At 39.9% G+C, this 22,497-nt stretch overlaps 1 protein-coding gene across 1 annotated transcript in view; it reads left to right on the forward strand.

The window, feature by feature from the left end:
- The window catches only part of LRP6 (LDL receptor related protein 6), a 122,690-nt gene that overhangs the window by 71,644 nt on the left and 28,549 nt on the right, over positions 1 to 22,497 (forward strand). The window contains exons 6-10 of the mRNA XM_034063295.1: positions 861 to 1,257; positions 2,118 to 2,289; positions 16,733 to 16,949; positions 18,306 to 18,595; positions 21,345 to 21,571. Of these exons, the coding sequence (XP_033919186.1) occupies positions 861 to 1,257; positions 2,118 to 2,289; positions 16,733 to 16,949; positions 18,306 to 18,595; positions 21,345 to 21,571 (1,303 nt within the window). The remainder of the gene's footprint in view (positions 1 to 860; positions 1,258 to 2,117; positions 2,290 to 16,732; positions 16,950 to 18,305; positions 18,596 to 21,344; positions 21,572 to 22,497) is intronic.

Genomic DNA, 22,497 nt, shown 5'->3' on the forward strand with positions numbered 1-22,497 from the left:
AGAGAAATCCAGTGACATAGAATAGAAATTGAAATGAGAATGAATTAGAACAGACAATAAGTACATCTGTTGTTGATCAGATGACCAGCACGTGTACCATTAAACAGCTTGTGTTGCCCTATGTGAAAACATCTTGTGCAGTGCAGGCTGATCTTAGTTATTTATTGTGATTCTGACCTTTGATCTAAAAGCCAGCAAGGCTTTTGTATGCTCCAGCTCAGTATGACTTTATAAGACACACTGTCATTTATCTTCATGTCTTCAATAAACTTGTTCACAACGAGTATGGGAGAAGCTGACAGCTCTCCTGCTTTGCCTGGTCACTGGGCAGTTTTCAGTTCCCAAATCTGATGCCTCCTTTCTCAAAGGAGATTCATTTCTGGCATTGTGTGTTACATTTTTCCCACTTCTAAGCATGTTGTTGAAACATGCACCTTGTTTGTCATGATTGTCCCTATATCAACAACAGCAAACAGTCAGTAAATTATTTATATAATTAATTTTTCATGTAAGAGGCTGCAGGCCATCTGTTGATTTGCATAAAATAGCAGCAGAGTCACTGTGTATCCATTTCAGTGCCTTTAGAGGGAAAGACAGGGATAGAAAACATGTCCAGCATAATACATTTCGGTCATGGAAATGACCACTGAATTTTCTCTGTAAAAACATCTGACTTGTTCTGCAGAAGAACAACCTCACATTAGAAGCCTCCGAGTGGAATTCTTTTCTAGTGCCCGTCAGTTTGGTTAGGTCCTGTGAAATCAAGGCAGCTGGACTAGCTTGTTCTAAAATTAGTTCACTATTTGCAGGCTACTGCACAGTGTTTGTAAGATGATTGTGTTTTTGCCTTGTTCATGTAGGTGCTACTGAACTGCTGCTTCTAGCACGCCGGACAGATCTGAGGAGAATTTCCTTAGACACGCCAGATTTTACAGACATTGTTTTGCCACTGGAGGATATCCGCCATGCTATCGCCATTGACTTCGATCCTCTAGAAGGTTACATCTATTGGACTGATGATGAAGTTAGGGCCATCCGCCGCTCATTCATTGATGGGTCAGGTAGTCAGTTTATTGTCACAGCACAGATTGCACATCCTGATGGCATTGCAGTGGACTGGGTTGCCCGAAATCTGTATTGGACTGATACTGGCACAGACCGCATCGAAGTTACAAGGCTTAATGGGACCATGAGAAAAATCTTGATATCAGAAGATTTGGAAGAACCCCGAGCTATTGTTCTGGATCCTATGGTTGGGTGAGGAGCTTCTCATGAGTATTTTTTGTATATTAGTCATGTAAAGAAGATACCTCTGTCTATCTGTATATGTAGATAATGGAATGCAGTGATAAATTTCTGGGCCTTCAAAATGAAAATACTGGTATTCTTTCAAGTGAAGTCGCTGAGGCACAGGGACTGCTGCTCTATTTTGACCACCAGTGTAGTCATCTTTGTGTTTTATTATCCTGTGTAAAAAAATTTTTGTGGCCTAGATGGATCTGTTTAGCTAATAACACTGTTTATGCTGTCTTGCTGGACAGGCTGATAGGGGAGTTTGGTGTAAAGGGACAGCGTGTTTATATGCCAGTGCTTTTGAATGGTTAGGGCATCCTTACTTACATAAGAAAATATATTTGGTTTGAAATGTACTTTTCCATGTGCAGTGTGGTTTCAGGAGACAGCAGTTCAGAAGAAGCTATTTGAATAGGATCTGGGGAGACCTTAGAGCAGCCCTTCTATACCTACAAGGGCCTACAAGAATCCTGGAGAGGGGTTTTTTACAAGGGTATATACAGATAGGACAAGGGGGAATGGCTTTAAACTGAAAGAGGGGAGATTTAGATTAGATAGTAGGAAAAAAATGTTCACTGTGAGGATGGTGAGGCACTGGCACAGGTTGCCCAGAGAAGCTGTGGCTGCCCCATCCCTGGCATTGTTCAAGGCCAGGTTGGATGGGGCCTTGAGCAACCTGGTCTAGTGAAAGGTGTTCCTGCCCATGGCAGGAGGCTGGAACTAGGTGAGCTTTAAGGCCCCTTCCAAGCCAAACTATTCTATGATTCTATGAATATTGAAAGTTTGGATCAATAAGAGTTCTTAGGATTTTGTTTCCTTTGCAGGTACATGTACTGGACCGACTGGGGAGAAATGCCAAAGATTGAGAGGGCAGCACTAGATGGCTCAGACAGAATTGTGCTGGTGAATACCTCGCTCGGCTGGCCAAATGGACTAGCACTGGATTACGCAGAAAACAAAATATACTGGGGAGATGCCAAAACAGACAAAATAGAGGTTTGTAATTGCATCTGCATTTTTAACTCCATGGAGCTATAGAATGTAGTTATTCTACTTTTCTAGGTGTTCAAATTCAGATACAAACCCAAAGGGCAATGGGTTAAGGGTTGATCTCTGCTTTGAGAAACAGTTAATTTTCTTGTGTGTCTTTGGGCAAGTTGCTCACTGTCCTTCCCTTGTTTTTCTGCGTTAAAAATGGAAATGTTATCCATGTAGAAGATCTCTCTTTTTAAGAATGTGTGATTAGTATTTGTTAAATAACTCAATTCTTAGATTATCAAGGAAAAAGATTTTTACTGAGAGCAATGTTTGTAGGTTAAAAAAGAAATCTTTGCACTGCTCAGCTTAGATGCACTAGAACATATTTTAAAGAAATAAATCTCATTTCAGGTGTTTGTACTCCCACAAGTCCTCTATACTTTGCATCTCCCTTGTTTTATTGGGGTTCCAGCAAGGGGAAAGATTTTCCTCTCTTTCTGGTATGTTCTGCTGAAACTTAGGGGGGGGGGGAGAGCTGGTTTTTTCTCTCTCCCATGGAAAAATTTGTGTTTATTTTGTTATACCACATTTACGGAACAAATTTGACATTACCTCTTTGCCAGTGTTTGAAGAAAATGATATTTTTTTATATTTGTTTGGTTTACTATCAAAAGGCAGAAGTTTATCTGGAAGCAGGGGAACTTGACTGCTACGTGGTATATAGCAACACCATCTACCTTTAGCTGTATCTTGGTAGATTTACCTTTCTTTTGATGAATTATAGCTTTCCTTAGGTAGTCCTGACCATTGCAAATAATTTTCAGCACTTAGCACATTATCTCCTCTAACCTTATGAAATTATTCTTTATTTATAACTTCAAATAAGTCAATGTGAAGTCATATTCTTGCACTGGAAGGTCACGTAACTGCTTGTTCTCCTTCAGAGTCAAAGGAACTCCAGCCCTGCAAGGTGAGTTGCTTTGAAGCACTCCTCAGGAGAGCCTCAGGGAGCACAGTTTTCTTTGTCCTGAAAGCAAGATTTTTAGTCTGTAATTCACCTAACATTATACCAGCCCTGGGAAAAGAGCAGGGGGGTAAGTGTCTTAGCTGTGCTTAGAGATTTATTTATAACAGATTGGGCACTTCAGCCCTGATACTGTCTTGGACTTAGAATATATCTTGCAAAAGGCAAGTTAAGCATTCTCCACTCTCACGCTTGCCAAAACACTGAGAATTTTTCATGCATTTCAGTCTTACTCAGACCATGGTTCCATATTCATTAGTAACAATTCTGTTCAATGCTGGATCAGGTTGTGGTAGAAATTTTCATCTCAATCAAGCATGAGCTCACTGCTGCAATTCTGTCAGACTGGCTAGAACACATGATAGAATGTTTATGCCAGCATTACAGTGTCTGTGGCAGGACAGAAGATATCTGATCTGGCACAAAGTCTGCTGGGACAGTTTCCATTTCATTGTTTTCAAACCAATGTGAGCCAGCAGAATGAGTTTGTTCCAGGTTGTCATGTAAGATCTATGCAGGGCATCAGAGAAGATTTATCATCTTAAGGTTTCAGAATCACTAGTTACTTTTTTTTTTTCCTATGAGGCTCCAAGTGTTAGAGTTACGGATTTGCTGCTGCTGCTGCTTTTTAGAAGAAGTTAACATTTGTTAACTCTTAGTAATGCATAGAAAATCTTGAAAAAGCCTGGCTAAACGGAACAGAGAAGAAATTCTCCTGCAGTTTTTCTTTGGTGTTTTTGGATTTTATATGTGGATTTGATTTTTACTTTCCTTATTAGTTAATTTAGGGGTATGTGACAGAGATCTGTAAAATCAAGAAAATTATGTATAAGGTGACCAGGACCTTTCCACACACACTTTTTTTGTTAGAAGAAATTGGCCATTCATAAATAATACTGGCAGGTGATGGGTGCCGAACAAACAAAAGTAGATGATTCTTCAAACAGCGTGTGGTGAGTTGTGGAACTGGTGGTGGGTGTTAAAAGCTTACACATGTTACTAGGAAGACTGAGTAAGTCTGTGGAAGGGAATTCCACTGCATTTTACTAGAAAATAAAATTGCCTTCTGAACCACAAATCACAGAACTGTAAATTGTTGTGGAATGAATGAATCTTCTTGAACACTTTCAGTGTGTTTGCTTCAGTATGCGGTCCTGTAAATGGAAGTTTTAATTTTTTCTATGGGAATGGATACTGGAGTGGGACCTATGGATTGAACTCATACAGCCTCCCTTTTTCTGTGTTGAGGCCATTCTATTTCTTGATGGTCTAGGGAATCGTCATTCTGTTAGCTTGCGTTAGCTTTAGAGAGAACTTTGTGTTCTTCCTTAGATGTACTCTTGCTGCTTGCTTAACTTGCTAACGGTGCTTCAGAGGGGCAGAAACAGTTTGAAAATCTATGACCTCTGATAGCAGTAGATTGGAGCATGAGTTCAGTGCAGCTTCTGTAATTAATAAAGCATGGAACAGCTCTGTAGGATGAAGAGGGAGTGTTCATCCAAGAGAAAGGTTCGGTTTAAAGTAGCTTTTTTTCTTTTCCCTCTCATGTGCTAAGTAATGCAAATGTAGTGGTGAGTTTCTTTACTGATGAATCTTAGTGAATTTTCCCCAGGATCTCATGTGCCCTCTCTGTAACCTTTTATGAAGGATTGGCTTTGTTATGGTAGGTACAGAAATCTCCCTACTTTCTAAATCTATGATAGCTAAAATACTACTAACATTTCAAGTCTTCCCTTTTCCTCCCACTGCCTTTCTCTCCTATGGCAACTGTGAATCCCGAGGAGATTTGTTACACTTTCCCTGCTCTTCCCATCCATCTTGTTTATCAGTTTAGTGGAAGACACTTTGACCTTCAGTAAATGTCTTAAACTTATATTTGGAGAAAGGACACGGGGGGAGGTGCGACAAGGAGGATATTTGTGACAGGATCAAAAGATGAAACTTGGAATTGGACATGAAGACATCAGACTAAGTCCCCCTTCCCTGCCTCGTCTGTATGTGTCTGTATATATTTGGGAGGGGAGCGTAAAAGCAGAAGAAACACCTTTGTGTACTTGCATTCTGTTGCCTTTTAAGCAGTTTTTCATACATGATTATACATACATACTGATTTTTCCCCCACCCCTTAGTATATGGAATTCCTCATAACCAATATTTCATTACAGTGCTACCAAAATGAATGCTTCTTGCAGGGCTATGTTTCTGGTTTATTTGTGCCACATATGAGTTTTTATTATTTATTTTTTACACACTGATTCATGCTATGCTGTTCTGGAGCCCCCAGACGATAATAAAGCATCAGCAGGGGTTAATGGAGATGGGTAGGGGGTACAGCGGGGAGCTTTTGTTCCCATTTTATCTGGCAGCCTGCAGCAGGCAGAAGCAGGCTGTGGCTCAACAGCTTCGTCATTTATCTCGGTCAGGTTTCACTGCTGATAAACTTCTATTGAAATGGATGGCTGCTATTGTGCTTACCAGTAGGGAAGATTTCTCATTGACTTGCTACAGGTTTAAAGCATTTTCCTGCCGTGCTATGAGGTTAAAAATGTATGATCTGCTCTGTTGAATTGGTCTTATGTTTTCCTGCTCAAGTGACTATTTGTCTTCTGAGCACGTACACTACCTGTTTTAAGACATAGGTTGGATTTAAAATGGTCAGCAAAGCTCATATTGATAAAGCAATTATAAATGGCTGTGTGTGTGTGTAGCTGTGTGCATTAGGAGGAAATAACGGTGATATGGCTGATTTCTCACCATTTTTCACCATTTTTTGCTTCATTTTTCTTTATTAATTTTCTTTCCTATTCTCCATTCTCAGAAACAGAGATGACACCCACTTACACCTACTAGTGGTGAGTTTAAAGAAAGGACTCTCTGCCTCCTAAACAGAACCACCATTATCTAGTGATTTTTGAGTGCAGCTCTAACTTGAAGTGTTTCTGCCTTCCCAAATCTATTAGCTGTGCCTGGCATTACTGTCTCTAATCCTCATGATTAATATGGAAAGTCTTATATCCTGCTGTTTTTCAGAATAAGTACGCATAAGTCTTCGGAAGCCAGCCTTGTCGGACAACAGAAAGCAGATGCTGCTAAGACTTTTTTGAGCACAAAAATCTTGAACAGAGAGGACCTTTTTGTCTTTGACCTAGGAGCTAATAGCTTGGCATCCAGAGAATGCTCTAATTCATATTCTAATCCTGAAATTGCAGGGCTACATTTTCCTCTGATGACAACTCCCTCAATTTTGCTGCCACCCTAATAAGGAATTTTTGTTTTCTAAGCATTCACCATTTATTTTCTGACTGAGAAATTCTGTGTCGCAGCATTAGTCTTTGTATTGTGAAATGCTGATGACTTACCAAGCCTGATTACTGATCCTACCCCATCCACCCTACTTTGAAGCAGAGATTTGACAACTGAGAAGCAGAAACCATTGAATTCCTAGCTGTTCAACACTGCTTCTTTTGTGTACTTTGCATTAAGGTTTTGCAGGTATGAGAGGTAAGATAGTTGAAGTTGCTTCGCTGTTTAATTTTGGCCACATTTCTTTGTCCATCGGTTGGGATAGTTGTGGCACTTGGGAGCTTCATTCAGCAAAGAACAGCAAGTATGTGCTGCAGAAGGTAAGGGCAGATCCCTCTACTCCATCCCAGTTTCAGAACTGTAACACATACTTTGTCAGGGAATTTGCAGCTATTTCTTAACACCTGCTAGGCCTACATTAAGAGAAAACATATATATGTATATGTATATATACACTTTAAAATTAGTAGTAGAGTAAGGGCTTCTTTAGAAAATAAATGAAAACCTAAACCAAAAAATGACAAAAAACACCTCCTCAAACAACAGCAAAAGCATAGAATAGTTTATACTTTCTATAATTCCCATTTGGGAGGTTTCTTTTGAGCTTCTGAATGAACTGAAGGAAGAATTAAATTTCATTATACAGACCAAGGTAGGAAAGCTATATTACAAAGCAAATGAATGACCGCCGCAGATCACATACTGGTACAGTCTCTTTACTGTCAAAAAGTCAGATACAAGAATTTGAGTAACTTCATATCTGTGGACCCCAAATGCTGAGCCAGGATCTCCTGACATTCTGAATTTGTTCTTATTTAAGAAAACAAAAAAGAATAAAAAGTTGAAAAAATTGAATTCCTTTCTTGCTTTGGCTTTTGTACATGGTGCTACAGAATTTTCACTTAGGCATGTACCTTTTGCAGCTGTTCGAAGTGTTCTACTGTAAAAGTAAAACAGAAGAAACATGCTTAACATCCATGTTGATTTCAGTTTAGGAACATTAAAAAGTCAACTGTTTATTCCTTTTGATAAACAGAAGACCTAAATAAACTAAAATTTGAAATGTTTATTGCAATACCCACTATAAACTGTTTGTGCTGATGAGTTCTCAGAGAAGTCCTGAGGGATCTGCTGTCATACTTACTGGAACAGGGAGAGATTCCTGGCACCTAACAACAGAAAGAGGATACCGAGGGAAGGTTTTGGGTAGATACAGCCAGAACTCTTGTCCAAGAGTAACATAACTCTGTATCTGCATACCAAGCATGGTATTTTTCCAAGAAATGAAATTACTGCCCTAAAAAAGATGTGATATTACAGAAGACTTCAGCATTCAGTTTTAAAATGGTTCTTGTGTCACAGATACACTTTTTACCCTGAAATCTGTGGGTGGTTTTTATCTAATGAGATGTAGATACCTCCAGCTCAGTAAGTTGCCTTTATAGAAAATGTTAGAAATCAGCACTTCTGCCGTGTGTCTTGCTTTACCCTAAAATAAATGTTTAGAATAGATTGGATTAGTCGTACACTAAAAGCAGCTATTCATTTCTCTTAACTCTTAAGGAGAGCCTGGAGCAGTCAGAGGCAGATGCTCACACTCAGGATACGTTTGAGCAGAAGGTCGTGCTGGCTTCTGTAACCTTTTTGTACGTTATTGTTAGTGGCAGAAGTTTAGCTCTCTCAGACTTGGTTGTTGCTTACATCCCTGCAGCTTAGCTGAGGCTTTGCACATTGGAAATTCAGTGATGTTTCTTAGAAGCTTAGCTAATAGATGCGTAGTCCCATTTTGCTAATTATAGCTCTGTAAATCTCCTGGCTCCCAGTGGCTCAGCATGGAGCTGACTGGATCCCACTAATGTGTCATAGATGTTTCCTAGATTTTTCCCATTGGAGTTAGGAAATGGTGTTTTAGTTTATGCTGTTTTCTCGTCTAGAAAGTAATGCGTAGTCAGTATGACTTACCCAAGGGAAAACACAGAAATCCCTCAAACTAAACCAACTAGATCATCTGACTTCACTGAGTCAAACATACTGAAAGTAACCTTTGATGGCAAGTTGGAGAATGATGGAAAGAGATATTGAGCCATCTTCTGCATTTCTGATTGAACTGAGTACTGTTTGTCAGTCTGTTATTATCCCTTACCCTCCAGTATCCTGCCTGGGATTTTTTTGCTTTCCCCAAAGCTTAGTTGCAGTACTGCACAAAAGTTTGTACTGATCTTGGAGCTGGGATTCTTCAGAAGCGTTCAGGTGACCTTGTGATCCCTCTCAATAATTATTCAGCTTTCCTCACAAAGGCTTTTTATTTCACTCTGAGGTATTTTAGTCCTAACCTAAACTTTTTGTCTGATACTATTCATGATGATACAATTTCACAAAGGTCTGTGAGAAAAGGATTATAATAAACTGAGTAACTTCTAGTAGGCAGGTAAATACATACGGTGGAAGACCAATCTGGACATGCAGACACTTGGAATTAAAGTGATTTAGCAAAGGGAGCAGTAGAATCAATCTAATAGCTTACTGCCACCAAAATAACAGAGGCTTTTGCCCATGTGCAAGAGCATTAGAGGTTGTGTTGCTGAACTTAATCTCATAAAATTGTCCCCCAAACCACTGTGAGGGTTCAGGTTGGTCTTGGCTGGTCTCCTTTGCTTCCTGCAATGTAGGACTTGACAAATGGAAAGTTGCAAGATCAACGTAATTAGCTTCCTCTGTACTCCTATAGCCTATGCCCATGTAACAGAACACACTCTTCTGCCACTCCATCCTGTGTATTAATGTACCAAAATTAATTTTCATAGCCAAGCATCTTTATTCACCTGTTTTAGCATTCAGTCTTCTCAGAGAAGCCTCTTTCTTTTCTCTTTCCTGTGAAAACCTCTGTTCTCATTCCCTTCATCATTTCAGCTCAATTTTTTTGTCTTGGACCATTCTTTACATATGCAGGGGTTCTTTGTATTGCATGAGACTGCCTAGGAGATGACATGTTTGATTGTCACAATGGTGTTAAACTCATTTCCTTGCCTTCTTGTCACTATACCTGACTTGAGCTGTTTCATTGCAAACCCAACCAATTGTTTCTAAAATTAAATTCCATCACTGAGAAAACATTTCTGCTGTTGGAATTGATTGATCTGGGAGCTGAGAAAGTTGTCCTATTGTGAAAGAAATGAGCTTATAACAGTGTCTGTAGCATGGTAGAAAGGGTATTTATGAAATTAAAATCTCCATTCTGTTTTTATGTATTTATTGTCACTGCAGTCCTATTAGGGATATTATCCATGCTCAGGAAAACTATATTTTGAATTCTTTGGGAAAATTATTAGGGCTGAAAAGGAAATTGAGGGTGCTGGGGAACTGTTAAATTAGAAATTGGTAATGGCTATTAGAAAACAATTAACAGTAAGAAATTGTGGAGTTGGCTGGAGGAAGTTGGTTTCTGAAGCAAATATATAATTCCAGCTATCCCTTCTGCTGATTTCTCAGGATTTCCCTGCAGTGAAGAGATGGCTTCCTGTTTCATATCTGACATTCCTTAATGTTTTGGAATTGAGGGGAAATGCTGTTAACACTAAGTTAATTACACTGACAGAATAATTTCCTCAAGCTGAGTTGAAAGTTTTGATTGTTATTCAGAGGGAGTATAGTTGATCAGGACTCCTCTTTTAGAGGGGAAGACTGATAAAACTGGAAATTTAGACAAGGTGTTCCTTTTTTCTTCTCTTCAGCGCTGCTGTTCTATAGAAGATACATGTGTTAGTTGTTTGATATTACTGTAGCCATAACAGTAGAATCATTCTGGTCCATTCTATTCATGTTGCTTAAACAAGAAAATTGATAATACATAATTATCAAACATTGCCTGAAAAAAAAATGCTAATGTAATCTTTGGAAGGCAGTCTAGCTCTCTTTTAAAGTTCTTAAGAGACATGCTGCTCTAGTTTTCTTTTTTCCCTTAACCAAAGAAGTTTAATGAGTGTTTTTCACTTTTCTGATATAGTAAGATTCATGTACATTTAGGTGGAAGATGAACAGTCATATCCTTGATTAGTAGTCTTGTGAACTGAGTCAGTATGTGTTGAATCAGGCAAACACCACATGTAAGTATTTATCTCAGGATAATCAGGGCTGAAGTAAGTAAGCGTTGACTGTTCCTAAACTATGTCAGGTATAATGCAAGCCTCATTCAAGATTTGTTTTCCATGGTATGTTGAAATATCTGGGATATATGTGTTGAATTCAGTATTTCACAGCAATACTACTTTGAATTCATCTTATGCGGATCAGTGATAATGATCAAACTCATAAGAAATTCACCATTTTATTTTTAGTTGTATCTATTCTTAGAGTGCGTTAGTGTGACCGTATTGAAAATGGTGATGCTTTCTGATGCTTTTCTGCTGCCTCTCAAACTCCTGCAAGAAGCCCAGCTTGTCATCAGAATAACTCAAGAGTTTAAGGACTGCTCAGGAATTTACCTTTTCCTTTTCTGTGACATTTCTTTCATTTAAGTCCATGCCAAATGGCTGGGATTTTCTTTCCCCATGCTTTAAGATAAACTGTATATCTGAGAGTATATTTCAACATGTACCAAAGAAACAAGCTAGTGTGGTCTGCATTTGTGGGACACGTGACATGCAGAGCACTGCCACCAAGTCAGAACAGTCTCTTATTCCTTATCCTTTCAGAAGGAAGATAACTGCTGCAATTGTATCCTTACTGTGAGTCAGTGGGGAGAGATGAATTCCAGCTGTGGTCCCTGCTAGAAGTTTTGTAGAGCCTAGTGCATTGATAGCAGTAGTACTTGAGCAGGGCAATTGAGGTTCTGTATATTAAGTGGGATCTCCTGGCCTCTCTGAGGATCAGTAAGTGGGTACTGGTAAAGGTGCTGAAGTTCAGGAACCAGTAGATGGATGAGTCTCTCTTGTTTGTCCAAAAATTGGCTGTCAAATTTAAAAATCAGGGCTTAGGATCAAGTTACCTCATTGTAAGATGTTTGTAAATGAAAATAGAGCAGTTTATGGATTTTACAAGAGGAAGTTGTTTGTGTTTGGTTTTGGGGGCTTTGTTTTACTGATGTGCCTGTCTGTGAAATTTATAAAGTTCTGGCAACATCTTGTATTGTAGCTGGAGGCTTTCAGTCCAACACAGAGGCCTATTCCGTTCTTGTAAGGAATTGACAGTTCTCTGAAGATACAGAGTTACAAGCCATTGTTTATAATTTTTATTGTTAATGTACTTCCTCTATTGCAGTCATCCTGAAAGAGAGCTTAGCATCTATGATACTTAACCTGTTCCCTGATTATTTATAACTACATCCAAAAGAGGACCCAGGAAACTACAGGCCCATTAGTCTTACTGATGCTTCTTCAGCCCCTGGAAAGAGTTCTAGAAACTTGCGAGCCAAATGAAGCAGGTGACTGGGAAAAGCCAGCACAAACTTACCAAGGGCATGTAGTGCCAGACCAGCCTGATCACCTCCTACAACAAAATGTTTCCTGTCGATATGAGAGCAGTGGATGTTATTTACCTGGCCTTCAGCAAAGCATTTGACATTTTCCCACAGCCTTGTCCTAGACAAACTATCAAGATACAGACTCATTGAATAATCCGTGATCTCGGTAGAAAACTGGTGTACAGGCTGCACTCAGAGGGTGGTGACTGGTGCTTTTTACTCAAGCTGGCAGGTGTCACAAGTGGAATCCTCCAGGGATGGATACTGGGTCCCATGCTGTTCAATGTAGAATCATAGAATGGTTTGGATTCAGATGACCTTAAACATCATCTAGTTCCAACCCTCCTGCCACAGGCAGGGACATCTTCCACTTGACCAGAAACCTACCCTCATTCAGTTTAAAGCCGTTCCCCTTTGTTCTGTCTTCATAAACGATCCGGGTAATGGGGTTGAAAACTCTCTCATCAAGTTTCTTGATGACACTAAACTAGGTGATGAGGTGAGCATGTCAGAAGGGAAAGCTGTCTTCCAGAGAGACCTGAACAGGCTGGGAGAGTGGGCTAGTGCTCGTGACTTAAGATGGAAGGTTATGGTTTGCACGCTGTCACCCTGCTTATGGCACTAGGTTTAATTACAAGTAAGTTATACCAGGTTTGTCTGGCAGCCTCCCAGGTTTACATTGCCAAGTATGTTCTTTCCAGGGCTGTGTGCCATCTTTTGCTCTGGGAGTCATCAGTCCTTAGGCTCTCTGGTACCTTGTAGAACTGGTCTTATGTTTGATATTGATCTAAGTATGGCCTAATAGGGTCAGAAGGTTTGTATTATTAGCATCTCCTCAGTGCTGTGGATGTGAGTTAGTAGTGTACATCTGTCTAGCCTGCACTGACTTTGGTCCACTAGACCTGAGCTGACCACTAGTCTGTATAGCTTTGCCAGGGTTCTAGCACAAGCTCTCACCAGAGAGAGAGAAGAGAGAGTTTTTCCACGAGTGGGATAGGTATAATGATTGAGCTCTAGGCTTAAACCGATCAAATGACAAGTGTAAACTACTGTGCGTTCAAATCCCAGATTATCAAAAAGGAAAATTCACTGCATTAGCCTATTTATCACAGTTATTACTGGTATTCAAGAGTGAATTGAATCCAGGCTATCTGACAGCAAGGAAGACCCTTAGAATATTTCACTGTGCAATCCAGTCTGTAACTTTTAAAAGAGAAGTAATGCTTCAGAGTTGTTATTTTATTGTTCCTGCTCACCGTTAAGTGCAGCATCTTAAACTGGAGCCACATTTTCAGGATTAATTCATTTATTTTGAGGAAGCTGTATTTTCATGAGACCATAGGTTTGCATTCATTACTGTTCTAGGATAAGCAAAGCCCTTCTCCTACAGGCAGGATATCTCATATTTTTTCTGAGGCCATTTAATTTTTGTACTACTTTTTTTTTCCCATAGAACTACTCGCTATTTCACTAAAGGTGGTGTTTGTGGTTGCACCACATCTGTTTCCTGTTGTAGCCTATATTCTCACTGTGGTTTGCAGTATTCAGAATGGCCTCAAAATCTGAAACCCACACCACATTGTGGTTAAAAGCAGCATAAAGGCAGACCCTGCTTCATAGCAGCAGAAGGTAGGGGTTTTTTTAGGGGGGATTCTGTGGGGCAGGCTTCCCTGTGATGACCCTAACCCTTGCCACTTTCCTTCTGCCTTACACCAGACTGTTTGGTTCTGTAGTACTGATGAAATTCTATTCAAATCTTCTAAAATATGGCCAAAGTGAGTGTAGACAATGTGGTGCCATGGAACTATTCATATTGTAGTACCTGGCTGCTAGTGAGCAGATGTTTGTACTAAATAATGTTGCACACATGTGCCCAGGTAAGATTGTAGTGGGAGTAGGATGTCAGGTATGTGTAAGTACTTTCAGATAGGCGCCTGTTTTGTCTAACATAAAAACTCTTTCAAAATAACCTGTATGTGACAAAGCAAAAATTAATTAAAAGCAGGTACTTCATCCTTAAGTGCTACCTTCTCTTTTCCTGGCTTTCTTCCAGTATAAGAGAAATTTATTTGAACAGCTCCCCAAAAGTTTGCCAAGGAAAGTTCATCTTGCACCATACACTTTCCAGCTAAATCTCTTTGCCAGTGGTTAAGCACTCCCTTAAATGTAGGATTTTCTTCCTTTTATAAGTACAAGACAAAAAGCATAGTATCTAAAGATACTGCTTTGTGATAGTGATGTTTTACTGTTTATTACTGTGTGGTTTTAGTTGACTCACTTTGCAACATCCATCCATTCTGTGTATCTTTTTGGTCTGCTTAGCAGGCACTAATTGCCATGTATTAATTAGCTGCAAGCAAATGGCTTATCTCTGTAGCTTAAGGGGGAGGGGAAAAGAAATCATCACAGAAACTTAAAATTACTGTGTAATGGTTAGAAAAGGGGTGGTAGACAAAAGGGGAAGTCCAGTTTTGCCTGGTGACAGTTCCTTGAAGGAATGGTGGGCTTAAGGACTGTAACTCACAGTTTATCTTACAGATGTTAAATTTGTGTCACTGGTGCTAAAGTTAGACATTAGTCTCTTGTTTAGCAACATCATTTATCAAAACAGAGTGTAGGAATCATGCTGCTAGTAATTGGGAGAGCCAGCAGATGCTGAATTATCTGAAGCAGAATAAATGCAATAGCAGGGCTGTTTTCAAAAGGAAGTCCAGGAATTAGGCAATTATGCTGGGCTCTGAGCCCAGCTAAACAATCTGTGATAGGAAAAGCTATGTTTAGGTTTAGTTATCAGTGTAAAGGACATAAGTTACAGCTTTAGGATGGTAAATGCACCATAATATGAAGTGAAGTTGCAAGTACCATGCTTGACTTTCTAAAGGATCTCGGTGAGAATGGAGAGGAAAAACCAAAAACGTTTCAGCAAGTAATGCTCATCTTACTTTTGTGATGAGTGTGCATTAGTGCATTTGTGGAAATGTGCTGTGTATGCTACTAGACTGAAGAGGTTTTTGGTAAGCCAATTCCACAGAGTAATCATGAGCTTTTGTAAAAAAAGTAAATTTAAAGCTTATTTCTGCAAATCAGCAAGTATGCAGACCCCTTTTCATGTGCACATAAAGATTCTGTTCCCTTTCTAATGTCCTGAGAGTAAATCCAGTAACCAGGACACTCAGGAAGTTTATGACAGGGAATAGTTTTAAGGAAATCTTGGATTATTGTGAAGATTATAGCATTTTCTCCCACTTTTTTAGTGAACTTAATGCATTTTATTAACGTGCACATTATATTGTATGCTGAGAAAGCTAGGGGTTTCAGTTCTGTTTCTCTGTATATTTACTTCCTCCCTCCCCATCTGTACTTGGGTAGACAAAAGGTAGGAGTTGTTCCAAACTAGCCTTCTCGTTTCTCATGAGATAGGAAATTCTTCTGACCACAAGACTTCATCCCTCTAGCCAGAGTTACTAAACCAATTGATCCTCAAGGTTGTCATTGCACAAGTCTTTGGGTTTCAGCCATGAGAAGAATAGGAAATCATACAGACTTGTCTATGGTATCTTAATTCCACAAGGCAAATGAGTGAGATTTGAAAACAGTGATTTAATAAGTCACTTTTTTCCCCCAGTCTTTAACTTGGAACATTCTTGGGTAGTGGGAAGGATGTTGTAATGTCTCAGGGATTGGTATGCTGCCTTGAATTTTGTGAATCCCACTGCTTTGGGAAGTTTTTATATTAAGGTTGTAGGGTGGGATTTATTTATTACATGCTGTAAACTTGAAACAAGCAGAAATACCTTACAAGGAACTTTTCTATAAAATTGCAGTACTGAATCATTTTTTATGCTTAAAACAGGACTCTTCATTTCTGTCAGTATGGTACTTTTAATAATAATACTTGGCATTCATAAGGTACTTGATCACTTGATCATGCATACATATGTTTAATTAATCCTTTCAGTGCCTTTTTGAGGAACTTGGGTATTACTTCTTTTTAGCAGTAGAGAAAAACGACACAGTAAATTCCAGTGTCTTGATCAAAGGCATGCAATTATTTACAGACTATTACTGTTCCTTCTAGCACAGAAAATACCGAACTTGATTTAGAGGAATGTAGAACTGGTTCTTTGTTCAGATTTGGGAATACAAATGAAATCTGTAGATCCTCTTGACTCTTTGCTCAGAATTTGTGTGGTGCCTCCTCTTACTGCAGTCTGTAATTTGGGCAAAGCTCACTTGGGAGTGGCTGTGGACTACAAGATGCTAAACCAGGACTCCTTCACATTGTAAGCCTGTCTTTATTTGTGTAAAACAGCGTCTCCCATTTAAAACTAAACCAAGAGACAAGTCAGAAACGAGAGAGAGACAACATCTTAACAGGCACATATAATATTAGCTCCTACAGCAAATATAAGAAATGTTGTGTCATAATTTCACATTATGCTCTGCTTACAAAACTAACCTTATACATGAGGGATCCTCCTTAGCTTTTAGAATAAGTACCTGTTGAAATAGTTTTGTTTTTTCAGTAGACCCCTGTGTAACATTGATAGCATTTTAATGACCAGAAGGTTATTTTTTAGTTTGAAGTCTTAAGTGTGGAGCAGCTAGTTAATCAATCTCTGCGAAACTGTGACAGATTTATTTGCTGTGTGTAATAAGTTTGTGTATATCCATAGGTCATGAATGCTGATGGAACGGGGAGACGAATTCTGGTGGAGGACAAGCTGCCTCATATCTTTGGATTCACACTGTTGGGAGACTATGTTTATTGGACAGACTGGCAAAGACGCAGTATTGAACGGGTGCATAAGCACACAGCGGAGAGAGAGATCATCATAGATCAGCTGCCTGATCTGATGGGCCTGAAAGCTACAAACGTCCGCCAGATAATTGGTGAGTAAGGCTGCTAATCAGGCAAGTCAAAGGAAACAGATAATTTCAGCAGTGCTCCTCTGCAGGTGTTGTTTTCTACCAAGTTACATTTTCAGGAATGGACAGAATTTAGGTCTACTGCAGGATAACTGCAGGCTGCAGTTTGATGGGATAGGGTAGGCCTTTTGTGAGCCGCTTTAGTTCTCTAATATGGAAGAATATCAAGCTGAAAAACAACCAGGCACCCCCTAGAATGGGCAATTTTCTGCTGCTTAGGGAATTGGAGCAGCTCATAGGTCTGAACAATCCTGGATCCAGTATGGGGAGAAGGATCATGGAAAATGAGAACTTCTCTTTGTAACAGCCAGCTATTCGATTAGCCCAGCTGTTTATGAAGCTGCAGCTGTAGCAGCTTTTCATCTTGCAATCTGGACGTGTGCTCCTAGTATGAGAAACCTAAGAATGAGCCAGTTTTGCTCTGTTCAGTACTTTTCACAGTACTTTTCACATTAATACTGCAAAATCATCTTTCAAATTAAGTAGAAATACTTTCTGCACTGGAGTGTCTGTGGTGTAAAAAAGGAGGATCTAGCTTTAAATTGGCTGTTGTTGGCTACCCAAACACCGGTAGCAGTGTAACTACAGCATCACAGAACTCATCACATTCCTTGAATATCTGGGTACGTGAATAAGGCTTGCAGCTTCTTGTTGCCATGTCTGGATTGTACCCCAGGAAATCAGTCAAACATAGTTGAGGTATATCCTTGTTACTGTGTTAACAAGGTGCCCTAAGGTACATGTGTTTTAAAAGCAGGTCTCTTTTCAACTGTGTGGCTAATTGAGTTTGGTAATGCTAGGCCTCTCTTAGTAGGTAGATTTCCAGCATGGACAGGTACATAAGTTAGTATGGCAAATAGCTGCTTTTCTAGCATCCTGGGGAGAAGACACTGTTGAACAGATGTGAAAATAGATCTGCAAATTTTTCATCTCTAAGAACACAACTGGTGTATGTAACTGGACCAGTGTGCTGCAAAAGGCAGTGAAACATATACTTGTTTACTTAGATATTTAATGTCCATTTGGTGTCTGTGCTGTGAATCGGGAGCATCAGTAGCTGTTGGAGTCCAGATTCCTTTCGCTCATGCTGGGTTTATTTCATGGGGTCAGGAAAACAAGCACTGTCTTTCCAGCCGAGTAACATCTGTCCAAAGAGTTACAGGAAATGAATAAAAATTACTTCGTTCAGAGAATAAAAGGTGAAAAACAATATATATTTCCTTAAGGATTCATAGTGGTGTTGATGCATATGAAGACTGGCTTCATCTTCCAACTGAAGTCAGTTTGTCATGACTGGTTTTGCTTTTGTTGCATCCTTAGGTACAAACCCTTGTGCAGAGGACAACGGTGGCTGCAGCCATCTGTGTCTATACAGACCACAAGGCCTTCGCTGCGCTTGCCCTATAGGCTTAGAGCTCATCAATGACATGAAGACCTGCATCGTTCCAGAAGCTTTCCTGCTGTTCTCTCGGAGAGCAGACATCAGACGAATCTCTTTAGAAACGAACAACAACAACGTTGCTATTCCACTCACTGGAGTCAAGGAAGCTTCTGCTCTGGATTTTGACGTGACAGACAATCGGATTTACTGGACTGACATTTCACTGAAGGTAAAGATTTTTCTGTATTGGCTGTTAAGTTGTTGCAAGATTCTTGAGATACTTAAGAATGGATTGACAGAGTGAGTTACAAGATTTAAGGCATAGGTAAAAGAGCATGTTCTAAGAACAGCATGCATTTTTGTAATACTAACAGCATCCTCTCCTATATATTGTTTGTATTGGGTTTGCATGGCAAGGTTTTGGTAGCAGGGAGTTACGGGAATGGCTTTGTGAGACCTTTTAGAAACTTCCCCTATGTCTGATAGAGCCAATACCAGCAGCTCTGAGACAGACTGGCTGCTGGTCAAGGCTGAGCCCATCAGCAACGGTGGTAGTGTCTCTGGGATAACATATTTAAGAAGGCAAAAGGGAACTGCAGCACAATAAATGGCAGCCAGAGGAGAGGGGAATCAGAATGTGAGCAAAACAGCTCTGCAGACACAGAGGTCAGTGAAGAAGGAGGGGAGGAAGTACTCCAGGTGCTGGAGCAGAGATTCTCTTGCAGCCTGTGGTGCAGACCATGGGGAGGCAGCTGTGCCCCTGCAGCCAACGCAAGTCCATGGTGGAGGATGCTCCACCTGCAGAACCCTGTGCCAGAACAGGGAGATGCTGTGACCCCCAGGGAAGCCTACATTGGAGCAGGCTTCTGTCAGGACCTTTGGCCCCATGGGTAGAGGAGTCCACATTGGAGCAGGTTTGCTGGCAGGACTTGTGACTCCACCGGGAATCCATGCTGGAACAGTGTTTTCCTGAAGGAAAGGACCCACACTGGAGGAGTTAGTGAAGAACTGCAGCCTGTGGGAAGGACTCATATTAGAGAAGTTTGTGGAGGACTGTCTCCAATGAGAGGGACCCCATGCTGGAGCAGGGGAAGAGCATGAATAGTCCTTCCTGTGAGGATGACAGAGCAGGAGAGATAATGTGTATGAACTGACCACAGCTCCGTTTCCCACCCCCCACCACCACCACTGTGGGGGAAGAGCTAGAGAAAATAGGAAGTGGAGTCTAGGAAGAAGGGAGAGGTAGGGGGAAAGTGTTTTTTTAAGATTCTGTTTTATTTTCATTATGCTGCTCTGTTCTGATTGGTAATAAATCAGTTTTCTCCAAGTTGGGTCTGTTTTGCCAGTGATGGTAATTGCTGAGTGATGATCTCTCCCTGTCCTTACCTCAACCCAAGAGCCTTTCATTATATTTTCTCTCCCCTGTCCAGCTGAGAAGGGGGACTGTGATTGAGCAGGTTTGGCAGGCACATGGCATCCAGCCAGGTTCAACCCACCACATCATTTAAATGTAATCTATAAATTTTCATATAAAGGATTAGTTTGCAAAAATTAAGTTTTTATGGCAGAAAGCTGAGAAGAATGCCATATGGCAGGAGGTTTTAAGAATCACAGATGTTTTGCCAGATATGGTTAGTAGAAGGAGGCCTTGTCTTGGGTCAGGAAGTGAAAATGGGTCTTGCTTATCCATTAACTTGTGTAGCTGCTGCACAGGAGAATCACAGCCTTTGTAAAACATGTCTAGAGTCTCTACTAACAAATCGGAAAAGGTTGAAGTAGGTGTTTAAATGTGGTGGTTAATGCAGTGACAGAAATCTGTCTACTATCTCTGTTATCAGTGAGTAGTTACTGCCTTTGTTTTTCATGGGTTGTAGATGGATTCTGAGTTGTGAGCACCAAAATCAGTTTTTAATGAAAGTTTTCTGCATTTGGGTTGAGATCTGTGCCAATAACTCATGGGCTTTTGTAACTGAAGAATCATAAAAGTTAAAACCACAGAGTTTAAGTAAGCTTGAGAGAGGTGACTTGGCTGAACTCTTTAGGTATGGTATTAATTTGAGCTGTGTTTGAAATACAAATAAAGCAATTATCTGATCAATTTTTAAGGGTGATACAGATGAAGACTGAGATACAAACTTCCCTGTTGTGTACGGGCACAAACTGACATAATTTGCAGGTGGCAACTGATCTGGGAAGTAAACAAACTATTGGTCTTTGTGTTAACTTGTGATGGATTATGGGTATGAGGAGCCTGTATAGAGGGGAATATTAAGGGCACAGAAAGGAAGCCCATGTTTGCCAAAAAGATTTTTATAACATTCTAATGTTTTTTTTTTTTTACTTTCGGGCTTATAAGTGGTCATAGTAAATCAGGGAATGTCTAAATTCTGATGTATTATTAAAATGTAATTCTGTCTGTATTTGTTGCCACAGGCTGATCCATGATGGCAAGAGTTAAAAGAATTCTTTTGAATAAAGACCAAGAAGAAATTATACTTAGTGAAATTAAATTAAACCATCAGTACTGAAGGACTTGTGCTAGTGAGCTGTTAGATTGTTCTATTTGCTGTTCTGTCCTGAAGTTTTTCATTAGGCTGCTTTAAATAATGCTCAATGCTATAACATCGATGCTTTTGTATAGTCCTGGGAGAGCCAGAATATTCCCCCCTCGAAGCTGGCACTGAGTTATTAAGGTCACTTTGGCATGTAGACTGCTTAATTGAACCAGACTAGTTATCCATTTATTTCCCCAGTGAAACGCTATTGTAATTGACACAGAATACATTCATAGAGTACAGTAAATTGTTACCTCTGAATAACAGCATTGTTCGCCTTGCAAATAAATAGCATATTGTAAGATCGTCTTTCCTATGAGATGCCTAAAATCTGAAAGTGTTTAAAATGCAACAGAGAAAGCAACCAGCCCAATGACAGACTGGTAAAATTTCTAATTTGCCTGTATCTTTGTATCCCTTCAGACCATCAGCAGAGCATTTATGAATGGCAGTGCACTGGAACATGTTGTGGAGTTTGGCTTGGATTACCCAGAAGGGATGGCTGTAGATTGGCTGGGGAAGAACTTGTATTGGGCTGATACTGGAACAAATCGTATAGAAGTGTCAAAGCTGGATGGACAGCATCGCCAAGTGCTGGTGTGGAAAGATCTCGACAGTCCTCGGGCATTGGCATTGGACCCTGCTGAGGGGTAACTTGCTGATTTGATTTTATGTTTATGAATGGTGAAAAACAACATCTTAATACTTCCTCCAGGGCATGTTAGTTAGGCACTGCATGTAAGTCCTGGGAGAACTGAGCTGGGGAATACAACCTGGTAATTTAAAGTATGAAGGCTGGAGGAATACGCTCCTAATGTCCTGAATAATCATTAAGAAGGCTAAAAAAAATCAGAGGAGCTCATTAAAAAGGGATTTATATTTAGTTTTTTAATTAACCACAGAATCAAAGTAGCTTTAGGTTTATGGAATTCATTAATTAGAAAAGGACTATAGCATTGAAAAGAAAATATTTATCCTTTTAAAAATGAGGATCCTTTTTATCACAAGTTAGGGTCCAATAAAGGTATTAAATGATTCAATTTGAGCATGGGGGAGTGAAGCTTATTGTCTGAGAATGAGGAAGGTGTTTGTTTCTTCAGATAAGGGGGCCCTTTTAATCGGTATGGACAAGGGAAGCAAGGACGAAGAACAAGTGGAAACAATTATACCCACCTATCCCCAAAATGAAGGATTTCCTGAGAAGAAACTTCTCAGTTGGATTCAAATGTAATAGCAAAGTAGGGCACTGAGCAGGGGGAGGGAGGAAGGAGCGAGGCTTGGCAAGGCAAAACTATTTATTTAGCTTCTGAAATAGCTCTTCTTCCATGAAATGCTCATTTGACATTAATTACTGCAAAACCTTTTTGAGGTTTTACCAACATCGTATTATTATTATTTTACAAATGAAGGAACTTCATTTTTGAGTGTTATGAAATTATCACAGTTTCCAGTGACACTGCGAGAGTTACAGCAATGCAGAGAACTCTGAACGCATTCCTCCTGCTTCATCTCAACAAGGTGGTGGCAACTGTTGCAGTGATTAGTGTAATTGAGTTCTGCCCCACTGGGACACAGA

Source organism: Melopsittacus undulatus, chromosome 5 (assembly GCF_012275295.1).
Source record: "Melopsittacus undulatus isolate bMelUnd1 chromosome 5, bMelUnd1.mat.Z, whole genome shotgun sequence".
Classification (NCBI taxonomy): Eukaryota; Metazoa; Chordata; class Aves; order Psittaciformes; family Psittaculidae; genus Melopsittacus; species Melopsittacus undulatus.